The 23,599-nt window shown below is 45.5% G+C and overlaps 1 protein-coding gene across 3 annotated transcripts in view; it reads right to left on the bottom strand.

The window, feature by feature from the left end:
- PLEKHB1 (pleckstrin homology domain containing B1) overlaps positions 1 to 23,599 on the bottom strand; it is a 42,631-nt gene that overhangs the window by 10,933 nt on the left and 8,099 nt on the right. For all 3 annotated transcript variants that reach the window (XM_083737481.1, XM_083737480.1, XM_083737482.1), the window contains 2 exons: positions 21,698 to 21,850; positions 10,002 to 10,104 (listed from right to left, as the gene is read on the bottom strand). In XM_083737481.1, coding sequence (XP_083593607.1) covers positions 10,002 to 10,104; positions 21,698 to 21,850 — 256 coding nt within the window. The remainder of the gene's footprint in view (positions 1 to 10,001; positions 10,105 to 21,697; positions 21,851 to 23,599) is intronic.

Here is a 23,599-nt window from a genome sequence, read left to right as displayed (position 1 = left end):
CGCGACTTCCCGCCAGGCTCCCTAGGCTTGTGGATAGCAGCCTGTTCTGGGGGCTGGGGAAGCTCGGGCTTCCCCCCACCCCAGCCACGCGCCTGGGGGGGGAATAATATTTTTTTTCTTTATTTCCCCCCCAAAAAAAACTAGGTGCGCCCTATGGGGCGAAAAATATGGTACTTCATTTTTTAATAAATTTTATTTTCACATTTTGCAGAATACATCAGACATTCTTTTTACACATTTAATTTTGCTATCAACTTCCCTCCTTCGGCAGTTACATAAGCTGTCTCTTCTTTTTCCTGCACCTCCAACATCAAAACCTAACTATAATTCATCTCTTGAAGTCACCATTTCAACATGGTCCTTTGCACGTGTTTACAGTGGTCCTGCTAATGTTTTAAGTTGTTTGCAATAGTTCTTTAAACATTCAATAACCAAACCCCCACTCTTGCTTTTGTTTTAATTTTTTAAAAAATTATCTTCTTGATTTCTTAATCTTCCCGTAAGTTTCGCCATTTCTGCGAAACTTTTGCTGCTGGACCTCTGTATTTGGGGCAGATTCTTCTTTCCACTTTTTGGGCAAACACCATTCGAGCTGCTGTGTGTGTGTCTTTGTGTGTGTGCACATACAGTACAGACACACAAACGCGTGATCTTCGTCCCTATTGAAGGAGGCCATCTGGGCAGAGAGCCTGGCTACAGCTACCTGTGCTCAGGTAACTTCAACACCAGTTGTCACACACCAGAAACCATCAGCCTCAGCTAGCAAGACTGAGGTGAGAGATGATGGGAGTTGTAGTTCAGCAACACTCAGTGGTCCACAGGACCCCTCCCTTTGATAATACTGTGTAGCCCAGGGATGGGATACAAATGGAATGCCCTGAAGATGTTGTGGCATCACAACTCCCATCATCCCTCACTGTTGGACCTGCTGCCTGGGCCACATGGGATTCGGAGTCTACCAAAAAAATCTGGAGGGTTGTTACTGCTGGGGAAGAAAAATGCAAATTTTGCAGCCCAAATATGCTGTGTGACTATATTCATGCTTGTGGCATGCAGTTATACAGTACTGTGGTACCTCAGGTAAAGAACTTAATTCGTTCCAGAGGTCTGTTGTTAACCTGAAACTGTTCTTAACCTGAGGTACCACTTTAGCTAATGGGGCCTCCTGCTGCTGCCGTGCCGCCGGACCACAATTTCTGTTCTCATCCTGAAGCAAAGTTCTGCTCATCTGAATCCTCTTACTTCTGCATTTCCTCCTGACTTCTAAGCCTATTGTGGCTTCTGTAAAGGACTAGAAACTTGATTTCATGGGAAAACAAACGCTAACGGATGTTTCCAGGATGCTGGAACCCGATCTCAGCCTCCAAATTCTGAGCTTGCCTGGTGCAATTATTATGAATGCACACTCAGCCGCAAGCTATAGCTTCTCGTATTTGTATGTCTGTGAAACATGGACCACTTATAAACGCCGTCTCCAACTCCTCAAAAGATTCCATCAACGGTGTCTCCGAAATTTTACACATCACTTGGGAAGACAGGCGAACTAATGCCAGTGTACTGGAAGAAGCAAAGATCACCAGTGTCGAAGCAATGATTCTTCAACTTCGTTGGACTGGTCATGTTGTTTGGATGCCTGATGATCGTCTGCCAAAGCAACTGCTCTATTCTGAACTTAGAAATGGAAAGCGTAATGCTGGTGGTCAACAAAAGAGGTTGAAAGACTGTCTCAAGGCAAATCTTTAAAAATGTACTATAAACACTGACAACTGGGAAACACTGGCCTGCGAGCGCTCCAGTTGGAGAACAGCCTTTACCAAAGGTGTTGTGGGCTTTGAAGACACTCAAACTCAGGACGCAAGGGAGAAACGTGCTAAGAGGAAGGCACGCTTGGCAAATCCACACCGTGATCAACTCCCACCGGGAAATCAATGTCCCCGCTGTGGAAGGACGTGTGGGTCCAGAATTGGCCTCCACAGTCACTTACGGACGCATTGTTAAAACCGTGTTTATGGAAGACAAGCTTACTTGCTACAAGGGATCGCTAAAGAAGCTTCTCATAAGATGTTTGTGCCCATAACTTCTGCAGATCTGCAGATCACAATGAGCGCATTTTTTCGCAAAGGCAAATTGCGACCTTCACCCACCCGGGTGACTCTGTCCCATGCTCTGCCTGGAATGTGCAGGTCCAGCAGCTGCACCCACGACTTTCAGGGTCCTCAGGACTTCTCCATTTCCCCCTCTGCTGGGAGGAAGGCGCACATACAGAAATTCCAGGCAGAAATTCAGAGTCCCTCCCGCGTGGCTGCATGGGCTCTGCAGATCTGGGGGACACAAAAGGAGGCCTGTTTTCCTTCCGCCTGCCCAGCTTGGAGCAGAAAAGCAGCCGTTCGGCCCAGCAGCAAGAACTGGAGTAGCCTCCATAGCTGTTTTTGCAAACCTGACACCCTTTGGATGTTCTGCATTACGGTTCGCCCTCTTTCGCTGTCTGAGGCGAAACAGGAAGGTGCTGCCTTCTCGGTGGTGGCGCCCACCCTGTGGAACGCCCTCTGATCAGATGTCAAGGAAATAAACAACCATTTGACTTTTAGAAGACATCTGAAGGCAGCCCTGTTTAGGGAAGTTTTTAATGTTTGATGTTTTATCGTGTTTTTAATGTTCTGTTGGGAGTCGCCCAGAGTGGCTGGGGAGACCCAGCCAGATGGGCAGGGTGTTGTTGTTGTTTAGTTGTTTAGTTGTGTCCGACTCTTCATGACCCCCTGGACCAGAGCACGCCAGGCACTCCTGTCGTCCACCGCCTCCCGCAGTTTGGTCAAACTCATGCTCATAACTTCGAGAAAACTGTCCAACCATCTCGTCCTCTGTCGTCCCCTTCTCCTTGTGCCCTCCATCTTTCCCAGCATCAGGGTCTTTTCCAGGGAGTCTTCTCTTCTCATGAGGTGGCCAAAGTATTGGAGCCTCAGCTTCACGATCTGTCCTTCCAGTGAGCCCTCAGGGCTGATTTCCTTCAGAATGGAGAGGTTTGATTTTCTTGCAGTCCATGGGACTCTCAAGAGTCTCCTCCAGCACCATAATCCAAAAGCATCAATTCTTTGGCGATCAGCCTTCTTTATGGTCCAGCTCTCACTTCCATACATCAATGCTGGGAAAACCATAGCTTTAACTATATGGACCTTTGTCGGCAAGGTGATGTCTCTGCTTTTTAAGATGCTGTCTATGTTTGCCATCGCCTTTCTCCCAAGGAGCAGGCGTCTTTTAATTTCGTGACTGCTGTCACCATCTGCAGTGATCATGGAGCCCAAGAAAGTAAAATCTCTCACTGCCTCCATTTCTTCCCCTTCTGTTTGCCAGGAGGTGATGGAACTAGTGGCCATGATCTTCATTTTTTTATGTTGAGCTTCAGACCATATTTTGCACTCTCCTGTTTCACCCTCATTAAAAGGTTCTTTAATTCCTCCTCACTTTAGCGGGGTATAAATAATAAACTATTACTATTATTATTATTGCAGTAGAATTACCAGACATAGCTGGGATTTGGCCTTTGGAAACAGCGTCTGGGTGAAAATCACTGTAAAGTCCAGGAAAATCAGGATGTGGCAACCCGTGTCAGTAGTGTAGATTTTGGCGAATTTCCTTTTGCTGCATCTTCTTCTTCTTCGAAGCTCAACAACTTTGGCCCAAAAGTATTGTTTTTTCTTCCAGATTTTCTGAAAGCTCAACAACTCTTGTGTGTGGATTTTCACTTTTTGGAAGATGGCAACTCCCCCCCCCCTTGCGGGCTCCCCACTCCACAGGCAGACTTCCCGGTTCTGTTAAGTTCTCGTGAGAGTCTTGCAGGACCTTGCAGAGGCCTCTGAGCGACCGGACGGCCATCTGTCATGGATACCTAAGTTGAGATTCCTGCATTGCAAGGGGCTGGACTAGAGAACCTCTGGGGTCCCTTCCAACGCTACAGTTCTCTGATTCTCTAAAAAAAATTGTCCAGTAGCACCTTAGAGACCGACTAAGTTTGTTCTGGGTATAAGCTTTCGTGTGCAAGCACGCTTCTTCAGATAGCCAGAACAAACTTAGTTGGTCTCTAAGGTGCTACTGGACAAGTTTTTAATTTTTTAAATTTATTTCAACTGCGTCAGACCAATACGGCTACCTACCTGAATCTAGTTCTATGATTCTGTGCCACTAGACTTCACCTGGCGACTACTCTAGAGGAGTCACCGAGGCTGCAGCTCCTGGCCAAATTTTTTTCTTTTTTTTCCTTTTCTTTTTTTATACATTTTTATTGGGGTTTTTTTAACATATCATTTCCAACAATCATATAACATAACTTCTTATCTTATACAATATTTTAGACTTCCGTCAACACCTCTGATGATTTTCCGTTCTTTATCACTTATTCTGCATTTCTTAATTTCTCTATTACTCTTAATTATCATTAATAATTCTCATAGTCTTTCTTGCAATATTTCAAATAATCATCCTTACAAAACTTCTTGCAATCCTACTAGCATAATCTGTTCATTACAATTACTTTTCAAATAGTTCGTATATTTACTCCAGTCTTCTAAGAATCTCTAGTCCTGCAGGTTTCGAATCCTTCCTGTTAATTTATCCAGTTCTGCATAGTCCATCCATTTCATCTGCCATTCTCCTTCCGTCGGTAATTCTTCTTGCTTCCATTTTTGTGCCAATAATATTCTTACGGCCTTCACTGGCCGGGGATTTTTCTAATTGGATTTTGCAGGGGGAGCATCACTTCAGCAAATGATCCCGGCCCAGCTAAGCTGGGGTTGTTCTGGCCCTTCTCTGACCTCTGCGGCCCTTGACGTCTTCAAGTCATCTTTAATTATCTGCCCAAGCTGCTCTGCTAAGCAGCTGGGAAATAACCGGTGGCCTTCAGTCACGGCCCAGATGGACATTGCGTTACTAATGTCTCTCCAGCACAGAGATGACTTGAACCTATTGAATTTACAACCCAACTCTTCCTTCCTAGGAGCTCAAAGGTGGTGGACGTGGTTCAATCCCTCCTCATCTAATGCTCACAACAACGCTGTGAGCCAGGTTAGGGCTGAGAAGTAAGGGTTGGCCCAAGGTCGCCCAGGGAGCTCCATGGGTTTCACAGAATTGCAGAGTCGGAAGGGACCCCGCGGTCATCTAGTCCAACCCGCTGCAATGCAGGAATCTCAACTAGATCATACATGAGTGGTGTCCATCCATCCTCTGCTTAAAAACCTCTTAGGAGAGCCCCCAACCTCCTGAGGGGCTCCGTTCTGCTGTTAAACAGCTCTTTCCACCAGAGAGCTCTTCCTATTTTTTCTGTATGCCACAACAGCTGCGAGAATATTACCAGCGAAGAATTGGAAGAAACAAGATATACCAACTATCGAAGAATGGCAGATGAAGATGATGGACTATATGGAACTTGCTGAACTGACTGGGAAACCCCGAGACCAGAGAGAAGAGACGATGGAAGAAGATTGGAAGAAGTTTAAAGAATATTTAAATCTTAGAATAGCTTTGGAAGTGGATATAGGCTGTAGGGTTAGAAGTAGAAGAGAGTGTATTTTAAAATAGTATTACTTCTAAGGGATAAATTGTGAAGATTTTTATGGTAAAAGTAAGTGTGATAAAAAAATGGTTAAAGATTATGATATATGTAAACTGCTAAAGATGAGGTAAAATGAAAATCATATGGGGGGCGGGCTTGGGGAAGCTCACCTAACAATGTTTAGAAAAAATAAGGATAAGACAAGAATTTGTTTGTTTTTCTGTTTGTGTTGTTTAGTTGCGTTATAATTTTTTTTTATAAATGGGGGGGGGGAGAGAGAACTCTTCCTCATGTTTAGTCTTGTTTGTTTTTATGTTTGTGTTGTTTAGTTGTGTTATAATTTTAAAAAAAAAAAATTGGGGGGGGGGAGAGAGCTCTTCCTCATGTTTAGTCTGAATTGCCTTTCTTGTGACTTGAAGCCACGGGTTCGAGTCCTGCCCTCCAGAGCAGGAGAAAACAAGCTTGTTCACTTTTCCATGTGACAGCAATTTAGATATTTGAAGATGGCTCTCCTATCTCCTCTCAGTCTCCTCTTTTCCAGGCTCAACATACCCAGCTCCTTTAAGTTACCAGACCCAGGATCATCTTGGTTGCACACATTCCAGCTTGTCAATATCCTTCTTAAATTGTATTGCGCAGAACTGGACACAGCATTCCACGTGTGGTCTGCCCGAGGCAGAAGAGAGTGGGACTATTACTTCCCTTGATCTGGACACTAGACTTCTTTTGATGCAACCTAGAATAGCATTAGGGACACGGGTGGCGCTGTGGTCTAAACCACTGAGCCTAGGGCTTGCCAATCAGAAGGTCGGCGGTTCGATTCCCCATGACGGGGTGAGCTCCCGTTGCTCGGTCCCTGCTCCTGCCCACCTAGCAGTTTGAAAGCACGTCAAAGTGCAAGTAGATAAATAGGTACCGCTCCAGCGGGAAGGTAAACGGCGTTTCTGTGTGCTGCTCTGGTTTGCCAGAAGCAGCTTAGTCATGCTGGCCACAGGACCCGGAAGCTGTCTGCAGACAAACGTCGGCTCCCTTGGCCAGTAAAGCGAGATGAGCGCCGCAACCCGAGTCATCCTCGACTGGACAGGGGTCCCTTTACCTTTACCTAGAATAGCATTAGCCTTCTTTGTTGCTGCATCACACTGTTGACACCAAGACCCCTAGATCCCTTTCACATGTACAGTGGTACCTCAGGTTACAGGCGCTTCAGGTTACATACGCTTCAGGTTACAGACTCCGCTAACCCAGAAATATTACCTCAGGTGACGAACTTTGCTTCAGGATGAGAACAGAAATCGCACGGCGGCAGCAGGAGGCCCCATTAGCTAAAATGGTACCTCAGGTTAATAACAGACCCCCAGAACGAATTAAGTTCTTAATCTGAGGTACCACACTGTACTGCTAGTAAGCCAGGTGTCCCCCATCCTTTATTTTGACACCTGCTTCTTCCTGTCTAAGTGCAGAATCTGACCCTACTGAAATTCATTTTGTTAGCCTGAGCCCCACTCTCCAACCTGTATGAACCCTGGTCCCCACCAGCTCCTAGTCCGACCCTCTGTATAGGCAAACTAAGGCCAGGGGTCCGGATCCGGCCCAATCGCCTTCTAAATCCGGCCTGCAGACGGTCCGGGAATCAGCGTGTTTTTACATGAGTAGAATGTGTCCATTTATTTAAAATGCATCTCTGGGTGCACTCATTCATTTTTTTTTCTTCCAAAATATAGTCTGCCCCCCCACAAGGTCTGAGGGACAGTGGACTGGCCCCCTGCTGAAAAAGTTTGCTGACCCCTCCGTACACCATCCCACCTCTACCACAGCTGGACCCCACAGGCTTCATCTGGTCCTACATATACAGTGATCACAAGGATTACTGGAGATCCACCTAGCTGAGTATTGTCTACAATGACTGCCAACAGCTCTCCAGGGCCTCAGAAGTCTCCCCTGGAAATGTCAGGACTTGAACCCGCGACCCTCGGCATGCTTTAAGTCTGAACAGCTTGCATTTCCACACACCTGGCTTCCGTACACTGCATGAATCTGCAGAGGAGCCTGGCAGAAATGCAGTCGCCCTCCAGTTTGTAAACACAGCAGCTGATGCGAGGAGGTGGAAATCTTTCAAGAGCGACCAGATCCCCGGAGGAAGCCGGTTTGTTTCCAAACAGTGCTCCCCGAGGCCTGGAGGCAGCAGCACCGGGATCAAGAGTAAACATCATTAACAAGGGCTGGTGGCAAACCTTTAATCAGCTGGATCTCAGAGACAGGAAGGCAGGAATGCATAGCTGTCAACTTACATATTTGAAAATAAGGGACCAGCAGCCTCGAAAATAAGGGATCAGCAGTCAAAATAAGGGATTTTCAGAGCACAGGTATGTTCGACTTCTGAGCCCCTCCGAGCCAAAGACAGAAAGCCCAGCCAGCAGCCAAATGAAGCCTCAAGCTGTGGTTCCCACAGCGCACCAACCTGGCAAGGGGATGCAGCAAGGAAAACCACCGTCACCTCTCCGCTGGGAAGCGCTGAGCAAAGGCGACACCCCAGGCAACACAGACGATTTGATCGGCACAAGGCATGCAAGCTCCACCCCCCAGTCGTTCTTAGACTCCTTATTGGGTGAACAACGTGCCAAGCAACACAGTTGGAGCCTCCCTCCTCCCTGGCCAGCAGGGAGGGAGGAAGAGTAGTGATTCCTTTGAAACCCAGGAAATTTAAGGGACATCATCAATAAGGGACAGCAGAGGGACACAGCGCTGGGATAAGGGACTTTCCCGCCAAATAAGGGACAGTTGACAGCTATGAAGGAAGGAAGTGATGCTCCAAAAGCTCAGGGGCAGAGAACTGGGGCATCTCTCCCCTCCCCAATGTCCTGGGTTCCAGCTCCCAGCAGCCCCTGCAAAAAGCCCAGCCAACGGTCAGGAATCATGGGATTTGTAGTCCCAGCTCCGGTGCTACAGCCTCACTTCGTCCCAAGGAAGCCCTTTCCAGCAGTTTTCTCAGGCTTCAGCGGCCGACGATTGTTTGGCAGTACAGTGGACGCTCGGGTTGCGAACGTGATCCGTGCGGGAGGCATGTTCGCAATCCACAGTGTCCGCAACCCACAGCGCCGCATCTGCGCACGTGCAGGTTGCGATTCAGCTCTTCTGCGCATGCGCAAAGTGCAATTTAGCATTTCTGCGCATGGGCGAGCGTCGAAACCCAGAAGTAACCCGTTCTGGTACTTCCGGGTTTCAGCGCATCCGTATCCCGAAAACACAAAACCTGAAGCGTCTGTAACCTGAGGTATGACTGTAGAGCGCTTTTGTTCCCATTTTACAGATCGTGGAACCAGAGTCAGGGGACATTGTGGAGGAAAGAGGGCTGCAGACCCATTTCCCCCTTCTTAGCTCCCATATTTAACAGTTCTAATCATTTCTAGGTCCAATTCCAGAGGCTCGCATTGGTGTTTGAAGTCCTAATTGATCTAGGCTGCAAATATCTGAAAGGCCTCTTCCTCCTGCCATGGATTTTTTCGCTGAGATTCCTGCATTGCAGGGGGTTGGACTAGATGTCCCTAAGGTCCCTTCCTATTCTACAATTCTTTGATTCCTTCCCTACAGATCCTCTCAGGTGCTGGGATCGGCAGAGGAGGTCTTCTTGGTAGTTCCTGTGCCCCTCAGAGGCTTGGGGGAGGATGTTAGAATTCCTGCTCCGTGATTGCAGTCATGGGATTGTTGTCCATCACATTATAGTATATGTTTTGACTCCACAGAGTGGGATGTGAAGGAGACAGGATGTTTGTGTTCCTGTGTTCCGTGAAGTGGGACTATTGTCCTTTGTTCTTTCTCTTTGCTGTCTGATGCTAGAGAGAGAGGGAGCCATGTTGCAGTGCTCCGTGTGTGTTTATATGTAAATAAAGTAGATTAGCCAAAATGCTGAGTTGCTGAGGTCTGTCGCGCAAGGTGCAAAGACTCTGCTGATCCCTAAGTGTGCTGATGTCTGTTGGCATCGGTCGCTGTGATGTTTGGGCAGAAGAAAGCTTTTGAAGCTCCCAAACGATCGACCAGGAGGGAGAGAACATGCCAGTTGGGCATGTGTCTTTGCCAGTGTCCGACTTGAGTGTAGGCTGAGCTCCTGACAGTAGCCCAGGGGGACACGGCCTTCTCTGTGGCAGCCCCTAAACCGTGCAACTCCTCACAGAGATACATCTGGCACCTTCATTGTATTTTTTCAGAGGATGGTGAAGGGGCTTGAGGTGTGTGCTTTAAGGACGTACTTTATTTTCACGGCCGCAAGCTGTTTTAATTTTTTTTTAATGCTGGAACCCACCTGGGACCCTTGGGGCGAAGGGGGTGGGGAACAATTCATAACAATGACAACTATATGAAATGCAGAATATTTATACTAACTCATATTAAACTGAGCAGCTATGGGCAAGTCTTGGCCTCAATTGTCCACCTGTAAAATGGGATTGTTATTGCAGCAACTTACACAGCGTCATCCTCGCTTTCGGCACACAGCATCGTTTTGGAGCCGTCTCTTTGCACGATGCACATAAGACACTCGCGGGTTCTGCCTTCAGGAGGAGGGATGTCTGGAAAGCCAAAGGAGAGGCAGACAAAAAAAGGGGGGGGGGAGAAAGCAGTTGCCAAAAAAATGTTTAAAATGCATAACTTTTTCTTTAAAAAACCAAACCTTTTTTAAAAAAGGAATTCTAGGTACCGAAACCCCGAGAGAGCAGAAAAAAACTATTTATATATGCGACCACAGCTGCATGGATGTTATTGGCCCAGAGATGGAAAGAAGACAAATGTTCCTACCCAGAGAAGAATGGCAGACAAATTTGATGGATTTGTGCCGAAATGGCTCAAATGACAGGAAGAATCAGAAATCAAGAAGACCAAAATTTCAGTAAGGAATGGGAAAAAAATTATAATTTATCTTAAAAACCATTGTAAACTGTTCCCAGGACTGGAATAACACTTGTTGTTTAATGGTGAATTTTGGACATAATGGAGATGGGAAAGATTTGTATTATTATAAAAGATGCAGGAGGAAATGATTCACAATAGGACCCACAAAGGGGAGGTGGGAAGTCCAGGAGATTCATTGGAATCTAGTTTCTATGTTATATATTGGATATGTGATTGTAAAACTTTGAGTGTTTTTTTAAAATAATAAATGCTTTATTGGTTGAAAATTGCATAAGAAAACAAAGATGATCAACTGACGTTAAACTAAAAATAAAAGTATACAATCTTTCATTCCTTAACTGATACTTGCTTTGTACACCATTTTGTGATTCAATTTAACTTGACCTCCAATCCTCCCATTGCGTTCCCTCATTAAATTCCTTAAATTTGCACTTGCCTAAAGTTTCTCTCTGTTGTCTGACTTGCTTTCAGTTTTATCAAATTTTCCTATTTTACACAAAGTAAAACTTTGATTTGAAAAGCAAATAAACAAATTAGGAAAGAAAGTAGGTTCAGATGATGAAGGCGTCAGAAATGAATGTCTGCTCCCCTGCTTTGCATTCAGAAGGTCTGCGGAGTGAGCGTGGATACCTCTCAGAAAAAGTTTTCAAGCGACACAGCAGGAAAAGCAGCTGTGCACCAAGACATAGTAGACTACTGGGTGGAGAGGAGCTCAGTGGAACAGCAGCTGCTTGGCTTGTAGAAGGTTCCAGCTGCAAGCCCCAACTGGTGAACTGGAGGAAGCTGGTAAAGGTAAAAGACCCCCGGACAGTGAAGTCCAGTCAAAGGCGACTCTGGGGTTGCGGCGCTCATCTCACTTCCAGGCCAAGGGAGCCGGTGTTTGTCCACAGACAGCTTTCCGGGTCATGTGGCCAGCAGGACTAAACCACTTCCGGTGCAACGGTACACCATGATGGAAACCAGAGTGCACAGAAACGCCATTTACCTTCCCGCCGCAGTGGTACCTATTTATCTACTTGCACTGGTGTGCTTTCGAACTGCTAGGTTGGCAGGAGCTGGGACAGGGCAACGGGAGCTCACCCCGTCGCAGGGATTCAAACCGCTGACCTTCCAATCAGCAAGTCCAAGAGGCTCAGTGGGTTAGACCACAGCGCCACCCTCGTCCCTAAGGGCTTTAAAGGTAAAGGTAAAGGACTCCTGACAGTTAAGTCCAGTCGCAGACGACTCTGGGGTTGTGGCGCTCATCTCGCTTTCAGGCCAAGGGAGCTGGCATTTGTCCACAGACAGCTTTCCGGGTCATGTGGCCAGCAGGACTAAACCGCTTCTGGTGCAACAGAACACCGTGACGGAACCAGAGCACACGGAAACACCGTTTACCTTCCTGCCACAGTGGTACCTATTTATCTACTTGCGCTGGTGTGCTTTCAAACTGCTAGGTTGGCAGAAGCTGGGACAGAGCAATGGGAGCTCACCCCGTCGCACGGATTCAAACTGATGACCTTCCGATCGGCAAGCCCAAGAGGCTCAGTGGTTTAGACCACAGTGCCACCGGCATCCCTTCGGAGGAAGCTGGAGGAACATTCGACTGCCAGCCCTGCTCGGCTCCTGTCCCTGGAATCGGGGGGGGGGGGGAGGGAGAGATGCCATCCTGACCTTGGCGCCAGGCAGCATCATTTACAGGACCCCCTCCCATTCCCACTCCCAGGAACCAGGACCCTCCTTGCCCAAAGTCCATGGATTCTATACAAGCTTACCTGTCCCTTGGGCAGAGAAGATGGAAACCAAAAACCACACTAAACGCGGTCTTTATTTAATAAAATAATAGATGAGATGTTTTGCTCTAATCGTGTTCATTAAACTGCGTTCAACGTGTTGATTAAAATGCCTGGTCGGAATATCTTTATTAATTTCCCATTACTTTGCCCGGGATCAGGTTCAAAGGACCTTGTAATTAATCAAGGAGTTATTATCCCTCTTGTTCTGTTTTTTTTAAAAATTCAGAATTCAGCTTGCCACAAAGCCACACTCAATGTGCTTGGTTGTCGAAGGTTTACCAAATGGTCTTCCCACAGATGGGCTGAGATGGGAGGAAGGAGGCATTCCCTTGCTATTACAGGGGCCGGATCCGTCCAAGGCCCCACCTATGGACCGTTAAGAGGTAGCTGGGATGCCTGTATGCTACCTTTCCTATCGTTTAGCTTTTCATCCATCGCTTTTTACAAAGCAACTTCCAAAGATGTTTGACACAGGATTGCCATAAATACAAAGGGAACACAATTTTTGAAAACCGTACACAATACTAAAAGGGCTCATCCAGAGAGAGAGAGAGAGAGAGAGAGATCTTTTAGTGTGGCAGCATCATTTCCCTGACCTGGCAGGCTTTTCTTATGTTCTGAGGCTGCCTGTCAGTGTAGACAATACTAGATGGATCAACAAGACAGGCGAACTAATGTCAGTGTACTGGAAGAAGCAAATATCACCAGTGTTGAAGCAACGATTCTTCAACATCAACTTCGTTGGACTGGTCATGTTGTGAGGATGCCTGATGATCATCTGCCAAAGCAACTACTCTATTCCTGACTTAAAAATGGAAAGCGTAATGCTGGTGGTCAACAAAAGAGGTTCAAAGACTCTCTCAAGGCAAATCTGAAAAATGTAGTACATATAACCACTGACAAATGGGAAACACTGGCCTGCGAGTGCTGCAGTTGGAGAACTTTTTTTCCTTTTAAAGGAAAGCAGGGATTTTTATTTGGCATTGTAGGGGAGGACATTAAGAGACAGGATAGCAAATTGTTTTTATACGCAACAACGGCAGCAAGAATATTATTGGCACAGAAATGGAAGCAAGAAGAACTACCGACGAAAGAAGAGTGACAAATGAAATTAATGGACTATGCAGAATTAGATAAAATAACAGGAAGGATCTTAAACGTAAGGGACCAGAGATTCTTAGAAGACTGGAGTAAATATACGAACTATTTGAAAAGTAATTGTAATGAACAGATTACGCTAGTAGGACTGCAAGAAGTTTTGTAAGGAGGATCGTATGAAATATTGCAAGACTATGAGGAGAATTATTAGTTAATGATAATTAAGACTAATAGATAAATTAAGAAATGCAGAATAAGCATAGCTGTCAACTTACAGATTTGAAAATAAGGGACCACCAGCCTTGAAAATAAGGGACTAGCAGCCTCACCTGTTCCAGGCACTCCAGTCTTCCTGTCCTAAAAGTCTGGTCAAACTCATGCTGGTAGCTCTGAGAACACTGTCCAACCAACTTTGAACCTAGAGGTTCAATTGAATAGAATCTGAATCACATGCACCACAAGGCCTATGCAGCCTCAACTTAAGAAGGCTCCCCGGCCTGGCTTTGCACTGCAAAGTTTGCAGCAGCACGTGCAACAAAATGGCGTCCAGCATTCAAAAACCCCCTCAGCTTGCATTAACTAGCCACACACAAGGCATGCAAGCTTCACCCCTCAGTCATTCTTAGACTTCTTATTGGGTGAGCAACACAGCCAAGCAACACAGTTGGAGCCTCCCTCCTCCCTGGCCGGCAGGGAGGGAGGGGAGGGAGAGGAGCTGCTTCCTTTGAAATTTAAGGGACATTTAAGGGACATCCATCAATAAGGGGCAGCAGCGGGACACAGCGCTGGGATAAGGGACTGTCCCTTCAAATAAGGGACACTTGACAGCTATGAGAATAAGTGATAAAGAACAGGAAATTATCAGAGGTGTTGATGGAAGTCTAAAATATTGTATAAGATAAGAAGTTATGTTAAAAAAAACTAATAATTTTTCTTTTTAAAAAGGCAATGATATGTTAAAAAAATTAATAAAAATATATATAAATAAAGGAAAGCAGGAATTCTCAAAGCCTCAAGGGTGGGTGGTGCAAGGAAGCTCCCGCAGCTCATTTTGACCAATGACTCGCAGGAGAGGCCCAGAATTAGCCCAAGGCTTCCTGCTGCTGGAGGACCAAAAACATGCCGATTTGGAAGGGAAAGTCTGTGGCAAAGCAAGGAATCAGCCGCACGCAGCCGAGCGAGCCGAATGCCTCTGCATGTCAGGTTCGCTGCTGCAACCGACGGAGTAATTGGGACCTTGGGGAGAAGCTGCCGACTCGGTGGCTCCTGCTGAAACCACAACAAAACGAATGGCGGTGCAAGATCTGGCAAGGAGCCCAGAGACACTCAGGAGATGGGGCAGCGTTCAGAAGAGACCAGAGGAGAGAAAGAGGGAGGACAGTGTCCCCCCCCCCCAACTCCATCAAGTTCCACTCTTGGCATGCAAAAGATGGGATTCAAAAAAATAAAAAAGCATTGATTTGTTATAAAAAGAAAAGTGCATACATAGCAGAAAGAAAGGAAACAGGGAATCAGAATTTAAAACCATGGTCTGGAAGGACAAAAGGACAAAGAAGCAGCACACCTCCAAAAGGGATCGAAAAGTATTAACTCGCAACAAAGATTCCCATTTCAAATAATAAAGATTTGCAAAAATGACAGTATTCTCCATCCGTCAGTTCCATCGTTCCTGAAACTAAAGGTTCTATGTAGTCCTTAAAGAGCCAGCCATTTGCAAAAGCTGATAGCCCTGAAGGAAACACATGCCTCAATATTTGTATAAGAAATAAAACCATGCCATTTTTTTTAAAAAAAGGGGTCGTTTGAGCTCTGCCCTTTAGAGACATTTAGCATACGAAATCTCGTTTCAGGAAGGGCAGTTTGCCAAACCCTTGGATACCAGCGATCTAAATTATTAAGGTTAAAGAACTTCCAAGATTTGGCAACGATGTCTCTGGATTTCTCTGCCTGACTGTGAAACCTTCCGGGGGGTGTAATTGACAAAGCTTTAATTACACCCAGGCGAATTAGCCCCTATATCTATTTCCAGTTATTGGGGCCCTGCCCTTAAACCTGTGATGGGAGTATCCTTGCCACTAGGCAAGACTGCCGTTTTTAAAATCACCGCAACCAGCTCCATAAAGTGGTTCTTGGGATGGAGGTTACTGCACCAGGGCAGAGGGTATGGCTGCCTGATACACCTGGCTGGGCCTTAGCTGCCCCAAATTCTCTGCTTGACGTCAGTAGGAAATCCAGCCTCAAGTCAAAATGCAGACAGCAAACTTGTCTGTCCCTGACCTGAGCTGGGCTTGGAAGCAAATCTTCTTTGCGCTTGTAGGTCACGGTGGGGTGAAGGGAGGGGGAAATTCTGCCTCTGAAATTTCTGCCAGGCTTTTGCTATTCCCCTGTCCCTGATGTAAGCAAAGATAAGGGGGCAGGAATTGGATGGGGGCGCTCAAAGGGGAGAAGGGAAAGGAAATGGGGTAGCTTTGGTAACTTTATTGCCGGGACGCGGGTGGCGCTGTGGGTTAAACCACAGAGCCTAGGACTTGCCGATCAGAAGGTCGGTGGCTCGAATCCCCGCGACGGGGTGAGCTCCTGTTGCTCGGTCCCTGCTCCTGCCAATCTAGCAGTTCGAAAGCACACCAGTGGAAGTAGATAAATAGGTACCACTCCGGCAGGAAAGTAAACGGCGTTTCCTTGTGCTGCTCTGGTTCGCCAGAAGCGGCTTCGTCATGCCGGCCACATGACCTGGAAGCTGTACGCCGGCTCCCTCGGCCAGTAAAGAGAGATGAGCACCGCAACCCCAGAGTCAGTCACGACTGGACCTAATGGTCAGGGGTCCCTTTACCTTTACCTTATTGTCACTTGTACAACTTGTATACAAGGAGATCACACAAGCACCCCCCACTCAGCTCTCTTAATTCCCCACCAAACCCAAAAGTCAGTTGCCCTGTTGTTATCTTTTCATTCAGCAGCCTAACAGCCCAGGATAGAAGCTGTTCTTTACCCTGTTGGTGCGACTAATCCGGCTTCTATATCTTCTGCCCGAGGGCAGGAGATCAAGAAAGTGCTGGCCAGGGTGTGAATCACCCCTGAGAATTTTCCTCACTCTCCTGAGGCAACGTTCTTCCACTATTTCATCCAGCGGATTCACAGGATAGCCCATAATATCTTGTGCTGTATTCACCACCCTCTGTAGGCGCTTCCTATCCACTGATGTCAAACCAGTGTACCACACCGTGATGCAGTAGGAAAGGACATCCTACTGTGGACCAGTAGAAGGAGATCATCAAATGTTGATTGACATCGTTCTTCTGCAATACTCTGAGGAGATGGAGTCTCTGTTGGGCTTTCTTAACCACCTGGGTTGTATTGATTTTCCAAGTAAGGTCTTCACTGAGCTAAACTCCTAGGAATTTAAAGGAAGAGACTCTCTCCACACAGCCCTCCCCGATGTACAGCGGGGCTAGTTCTCCTCTCTTCCTCCGAAAGAGAGCAGTGGACTAAGACTTGGGAGAGCAGGGTTCGAATCCCCACTCAAGCAACAAAGCTCTCTGGGTGACCCTGGGCCAGTCACGGCCTCGTTCAGCCTGACCTACCTCAAAGGGTTGTTGTGAGAATAAAACAGAAGGGAGAAAAACTATGTCCCCGACTCTGAGATCCTGGGAGGAAAGGTGGGATATAAATGTAAGAAATGAGGTACTGAATCGATTTTATTCCGCTTCCCATGAAATAGCTTGAAGGGACTTCACGGGAAAAGCATCAAGAACAATAAACCAATTCAAAGCCATTCCAATTTCATGTATGGAAAATGATTCTGAATCAAACAGATTTGAGAATGGTGTTGGGACAAAAAGACTCTCAAATTTTGGGAAGAGGAAATTTTTTTTCATCCTGTCCAGACAAACAATGAAATACAGCTAATTTAAATGTAATAGTTGAGTTGAAACTGCAAAGAGATAGAGGGAAGTCAACAAATTTATAAGGGACTCAAACCAGTATGAAGGTAATTTCTTTTTAGGATCTTGTGTATAGAATATTTAAATTATGGTTTGTACTCTTTAAATAATGTTGTTTTCGATAAATGTTTCTGTTTTGTTTTTATTTTTGTTGTTGAGTTTTTATTTTTCTTTCTTTTCTTTTTTATTAATATTTTTTGTATTATTTTCCTTTTCATTGTTGTCCTATTTACCTTAGATCTTTATACATTTCTACTCTGTATTTTCTACTATTTTTTTTTCTTATCTCAGAATATGTAATTTAGGATCAATTTATTCTTTTTATCCTTTCTTTGTAAATTTCAAAAACGTAATAAAGTTTTGTTTTTAAAGTCACATTTTGGGAAGAGGAATTTGACTTTTGCAAGCGTTCAGGCTGGAAGAGCGGCGAGTTCCCTTTCAGCCCCAGCTGTAGCCAGGGAAGAAAAACGAGATGAACAGGTCACTTAAAGTTTATTGAACATTATGCATCAATATCCCGGAATCCCCTGTAGGGAGTGAGCTGGAACCTGGCAGGCAGCTTGGGCAACTGCAGAGCGTTGCAACTTTTAATTTTAATTTTTTGCTGCTGGAAGACTCAGCAAGGAGAGACATGGTGCTGCATGAACCAGCCCTCTGTTTGGGCTGTTTCTTTCCATCCATTGTCTGCGGATGAATGCTATGTGTGACTCAGCACTGTGGTACCAAGTAGTGCAAGAGCGAAAACACGCAAACAGAGGGAGGAGAGACAGAAAGAGGGCAGAGGCAGGAATGTTGCTTCTGCCCCGGGGAGGAAAGCTGGTACAACGGGATCAGTTAAGCTGAATTGATTAAACTAACATTTTCAAATGGGGTTTTGAATAAATGTGCAATTAATTCATTGGGCTCCATGATCACTGCAGATGGTGACAGCAGTCACGAAATTAAAAGACGCCTGCTCCTTGGGAGAAAAGCAATGACAAACCAAGACAGCATCTTAAAAAGCAGAGACATCACCTTGCCAACAAAGGTCCATATAGTTAAAGCCATGGTTTTCCCAGTAGTGATGTATGGAAGTGAGAGCTGGACCATAAAGAAGGCTGATCGCCGAAGAATTGATGCTTTTGAATTCTGGTGCTGGAGGAGATTCTTGAGAGTCCCATGGACTGCAAGAAGATCAAACCTCTCCATTCTGAAGGAAATCAGCCCTGAGTGCTCACTGGAAGGACAGATCCTGAAGCTGTGGCTCCAATACTTTGGCCACCTCATGAGAAGAGAAGGCTCCCTGGAAAAGACCCTGATGTTGGGAAAGATGGAGGGCACAAGGAGAAGGGGACGACAGAGGACAAGATGGTGGGACAGTGTTCTCGAAGCTACCAGCGTGAGTTTGACCAAACTGCGGGAGGCAGTGGAAAACAGGAGTGCCTGGCGTGCTCTGGTCCAGGGGGTCACAAAGAGTCGGACACGACTAAACAACAACAATTCATTAAATCACAGAACTGTACATTTGGAAGAGACCTGGGACAGAAATCTCAGCTACAGCATCCATGACAGATGGTCACCCAAACTCTGCTTAAAAACCTCCAAGGAAGGAGAGTCCACAGATTCCCAAGGTGATGAGGGACATCGCTTCCTTGGCTATGAAGGGCAACAAGGAATATCATGCAAGAACTGGAAATTCATTTATCCATTTGAAACAAGAGAACACAGAACTTCCACCTGCATTGGTACCGCTTTGAATTTCATCATAGCATCGTCTTTCTTAGTGGGTCGTGCAGGCCGCTGTTCTGAATGATGCTTTTTAAACAGGGTAGCAGGCCCTGGGGATGAGTTTGTGGAACCAAGAGGGCAGAGGCTCCCAAACATTTGGGAACCACTGCTGTTGACAATCCTATGTTTCCCACACATTTCCATCTCTCCAAGGCTTCCTCCAAACACCACCTGCCACGAGCCAGCAAGGACAAGTCGAAAAATAAACGTCGGAAGGATGCCTGATGCTGACGCAGACCTTGGCGGCCGCCGAGACCATATAACACTGGTTTTGAAAGACCTACACTGGCTCCCAGTTCATTGTAGAGCACAATTCAAAATATTGGTGCTGACCTTTAAAGCCCTAAACAGCCTCGGCCCAGTATACCCAAAGGAGTGTCTCTACCTCCACCGTTCAGCCCGGACACTGAGATCCAGCGCCGAGGGCCTTCTGGCGGTTCCCTCATTGTGAGAAGTGAGGTTACAGGGAACCAGGCAGAGGGCCTTATTGGTAGTGGCACCCGCCCTGTGGAACGCCCTCCCTTCAGATGTGAAGGGAATAATCAGCTATCCTATCTTTAAAAGACATCTGAAGGGAAGTTTTTAATATTTAATTGCTGTATTGTTTTTAACACTCGATTGGGAGCCTCCCAGAGTGGCTGGGGAAAGCCAGCTAGATGGGTGGGGTATAAATAATAAATTATTATTATTATTATTATTAATAAGAGGAGGGGTTTCAGGGGAGAAACAGCCGGCAGGGGAAAGGTGAAGCATCCCTCCCCGCCACCGTCTCTCTGCTGCAACCCAGCACCGTCCCCCGAGGATATTTTGCCGCGGAGAATGTGCCTCTGGGCCTGTTTTATATAACCAGAGCTGTTTTGTAAATATCAGGTGGGTCCCCAGAGGCAAAGGGAAGGCAGGCAATTCAATGGAAGGGTTTGTAATGCGGTCGCTTGGAACGGATGATGAAAAATATTAAGTATATTGGCAAACCGGCTTCCTATAAACATATGCAATGAGATCCAATATACCTCTTTGATAGTCTGAAGGCCTCTCATCAGATGTCAAGGAGATAAATAACTCTACAACTTTTAGAAGGCATCTGAAGGAAGCCCAGTACAGGGAAGTTTTTAATGTCTGGTGTTTTACTATGCTTCTATATCTGTCAGAAGCTGCCCAGAGTGGCTGGGGAAAACAAGAATAAAATAATAAAAATAATAACATAATAAATCATCATCATGGCTTGGTGCAAGTGGGAAGCAATTCAGTTCAGCCCTATTTTTCAGCCCCTTTTCACAGTTGTAGACCCAGTGTGGTGTAGTGGTTAGAGTGCTGGACTAGGACCAGAGGGAGATCAGGGTTCAAATTCTCACTTAGCCACAAAGCTCACCGGCAACCTTATACCAGTCGCTGCCTCTCAGCCCAAACTCCCTCACAGTGGGGATTAAATCAGGAGGGGCGAAAGATATGCACACAGCCTTAAGTTCCTTGGTGGGTGAACTACATGGAAATGGCAGAAATGACCGGCAGAATATGAGATCAAGGAGAAGAGCGGGTGGAAGAAGATTGGAAGAAGTTTAAAATCTACTTACAAAAACACTGTAAAATTTTTGAATGTTGATGACATTGAAATGAGATGAAGGGGTTCTAGTAAATAAGGTAAATAAGAGTATGAAAGAAGGGATAGATATTGGATAAAAATCTGGATAGTACAATACGTGAGGGAATTTTTTTTTAAGGATAAAACTAATAAGAATGAATTTGCTAATTAATTTTAAAGTGGAAAACAAGAAAGGGAGGTGGGTGGAAGTCAGGAAAATAAGTTTATGAAGGATAAGAATTCAAAAAGAGGTGTTTTTTGTTTTCTTTTTTATGTTAATTTTTTAATTTTTTTACTTCTGTTATATTTTTTCTCTTTTGTTGTGCTTTAATTGTTTGTATTTGTTGGTGTTTTGATGTTTGTTGTATGTTTGATATGTATTGTTGTTGGTTTTTGTATTGTTTTTCTTTTGTAAAACTTAATAAAATATTATTAATAATAAAAAATTAAGTTCCTTGGTGGGGGCTGGAAAAAGTGAGATATAATAATAATAATAATAATAATAATAATAATAATAATAATAATTTATTTATACCATTCTGGGTGACTTCCAACAGAATATTAAAATACAATAGTCTATTAAACATAAAAAGCTTCCCTAAAGAGGGCTGCCTTCAGATGTCTTCTAAAAGTTTGGTAGTTGTTGTTCTCTTTGACATCTGGTGGGAGGGTGTTCCACAGGGCGGGTGCCACTACCGAGAAGGCCCTCTGCCTGGTTCCCTGTAACTTGGCTTCTCGTAGGGAGGGAACCGCCAGAAGGCCCTCGGAGCTGGACCTCAGTGTCCGGGCAGAACGATGGAGGCGGAGACGCTCCTTCAGGTATACTGGACCGAGGCCGTTTAGGGCTTTCAAGGTCAGCACCAACACTTTGAATTGTGCTCAGAAATGTACTGGGAGCCAGTGTAGGTCTTTCAAGATATAAGCACAATGAACAAACAGATGCGGTCTTAAGGTCTAGCAACTTGTTTAAGGAAAAAATAAACGGCGGCTCCCCAGGGGGTTTCGATTCCGGTGTCAAAAAAACACCAGTGCTCTCTGTCCTTGTGGGATCACGCGCATTGGCTCGGTCAACAAGCGAGGAGTGAACACTCACCGCGGCACTCGCGGCCCGTCCGGACGTCCCGGCAGTTGAACTTGATGTTGATCCGGCCGTCCATATCGCGTCCAGTGTCATCGTGGTAGTAGACGAGGGTGCCGTCGACCCACAAGACGAACCAGTTCCTTTTCCAGCGTCTCAGGATGGAACCTGTGGAGGGAGAGAGAGAGAGAGAAAGAGAGAGAGAGAGAGGTTCTGAATTGCCCCCCAAAAGATGTAAAGGTATTTTTGTATGCCACAAGTGCAGCACGGATTTTACTATCCAAAAAACGGAAAACACAAGAACTACCAATGGTAGAAGAATGGCAGATGAAAATGATGGAGTTTATGGAGCTGGCTGATCTCACCGGGAAAATCCGCGACCAGAAAGAAGATTGGAAGAAATTTAAAGGCTATTTGAATAAATATTGTAATATTAAAGATATGTAACCACTTGAAACAACTAATTAGGCCTAGGATTAAATTAGGATTAATAAATAAATAAGAAAATGCACGATAAGAAAAGTTAGGAAATTTGATTATGACCGTAATACGGTTTTATGAAATAATGATATTGGAAACTGCTACATTTAATTACTAAGAAACTCAGATTGAAGAGATTAGAGGAAGTCAAGTAATATGTTTATGAAGATGGATTTCAATTAACTAAGTTTTAGTTTATGTGGTGATATATGGGAAATTTGAAGTATTTTATGTTTCATATTTTTTCTTTTCCTTTTTCTTTTATTATCATTTATTCTCTCTTTTGTTATGCTTTTGTATGAAAAATAATAAATATTATTGTGAAGGGGGGAAAAGAGAAAGAGAGAGAGAGAGGGAAGGGTGGAGAAAGGTGACTACGGAGACGAAAAAAGTGGAGATGATATAGCAGTATGCAAATATCATGCCTCTTTATTTTTGCCAGCCCTTCTTGGAGCGCAGAGGTCACTGCGCCTCTCTATTTACATATCCCTCGTGCAGCTCCGGAGCCAGAAAAAGCCAGGAAAAGCTGTCTGCAAGCCAAAACCAGGGGCACGATCCACAGAGAAAGGCTGCCTTACTTCCTGTGGGGCTCTGATGCCCTCCGCAATTTGCTGACTGTGTTTCCCAGCCATATTCCTCTCGTATTCTGCCCCGTCGGCTGCATTTCTATTCTGCTTTTTTTAATATATATATATATATATATATATATATATATATATGCTTTCGTAGATTTTCACGGGTACAGGAATGCAGGTTTTGGTGTCCTCGGGTGTCTTCCCGTGTAAAAGTTGGGGTGTCTAGGCGACGTTTCGACGAGGTCTCACTCGTCATCTTCAGGCTGGTGCTTTCGGCTTCTTGTTACTGGAACAGAGCGGGATCTCAATGTTTGAGTTCCTATAAATACTGTAGAGGGGGTGTGGTGTCTAGCCTCCAATGTTCTGGGCAGAGAGGAAGTTCCCAGGCTAGTGTGCCTTTTCTTCTTTTGTTCCTTAATTACTTGAGAGATACCTTGAGTGATTTCTTGAGTGATATCCTGAGTACCACTTAGGTGGGTCATTAGGTGTGGATTAGTTGCTAAAGTCTTTGTGTCTTGACCTCTTGAACTTTGTGAAGAGTTTTCCTGAGAAGATGGCTGTATTGCACTTAGTTGTGCTTTGGCTTGGCTTCGTGTATAGGGGCGAGCTGTGGTTTTGTGGCTTGTGTCAGCCAGATCTGTGTAGGGATTGCAGGGGGGTGCAGCATCCGGAGGTGCCACCATGGATTGGCTACTGGATGGTGTCAGTAATTCATCTGTGGAGAGGGTCTGGGTTTGGGTCTGGTGTGGTTGATTGGTGTTGGCGTTCTGTGTGCCTCTGGATCTGGTGTCAGTTTTTGTGGGGAGGGCTAATTTCCAGATGTCTGGCAAGCGGGATGTGTCGTCACGCTTGTTCATGTTGT

This window comes from Podarcis gaigeae (assembly GCF_964106915.1).
Source record: "Podarcis gaigeae genome assembly, chromosome: 4".
Taxonomy (NCBI): domain Eukaryota; kingdom Metazoa; phylum Chordata; class Lepidosauria; order Squamata; family Lacertidae; genus Podarcis; species Podarcis gaigeae.
The sequence above is the reverse complement of the archived record's forward strand: the minus strand, read 5'-3'. Positions and strand labels throughout refer to the sequence as shown.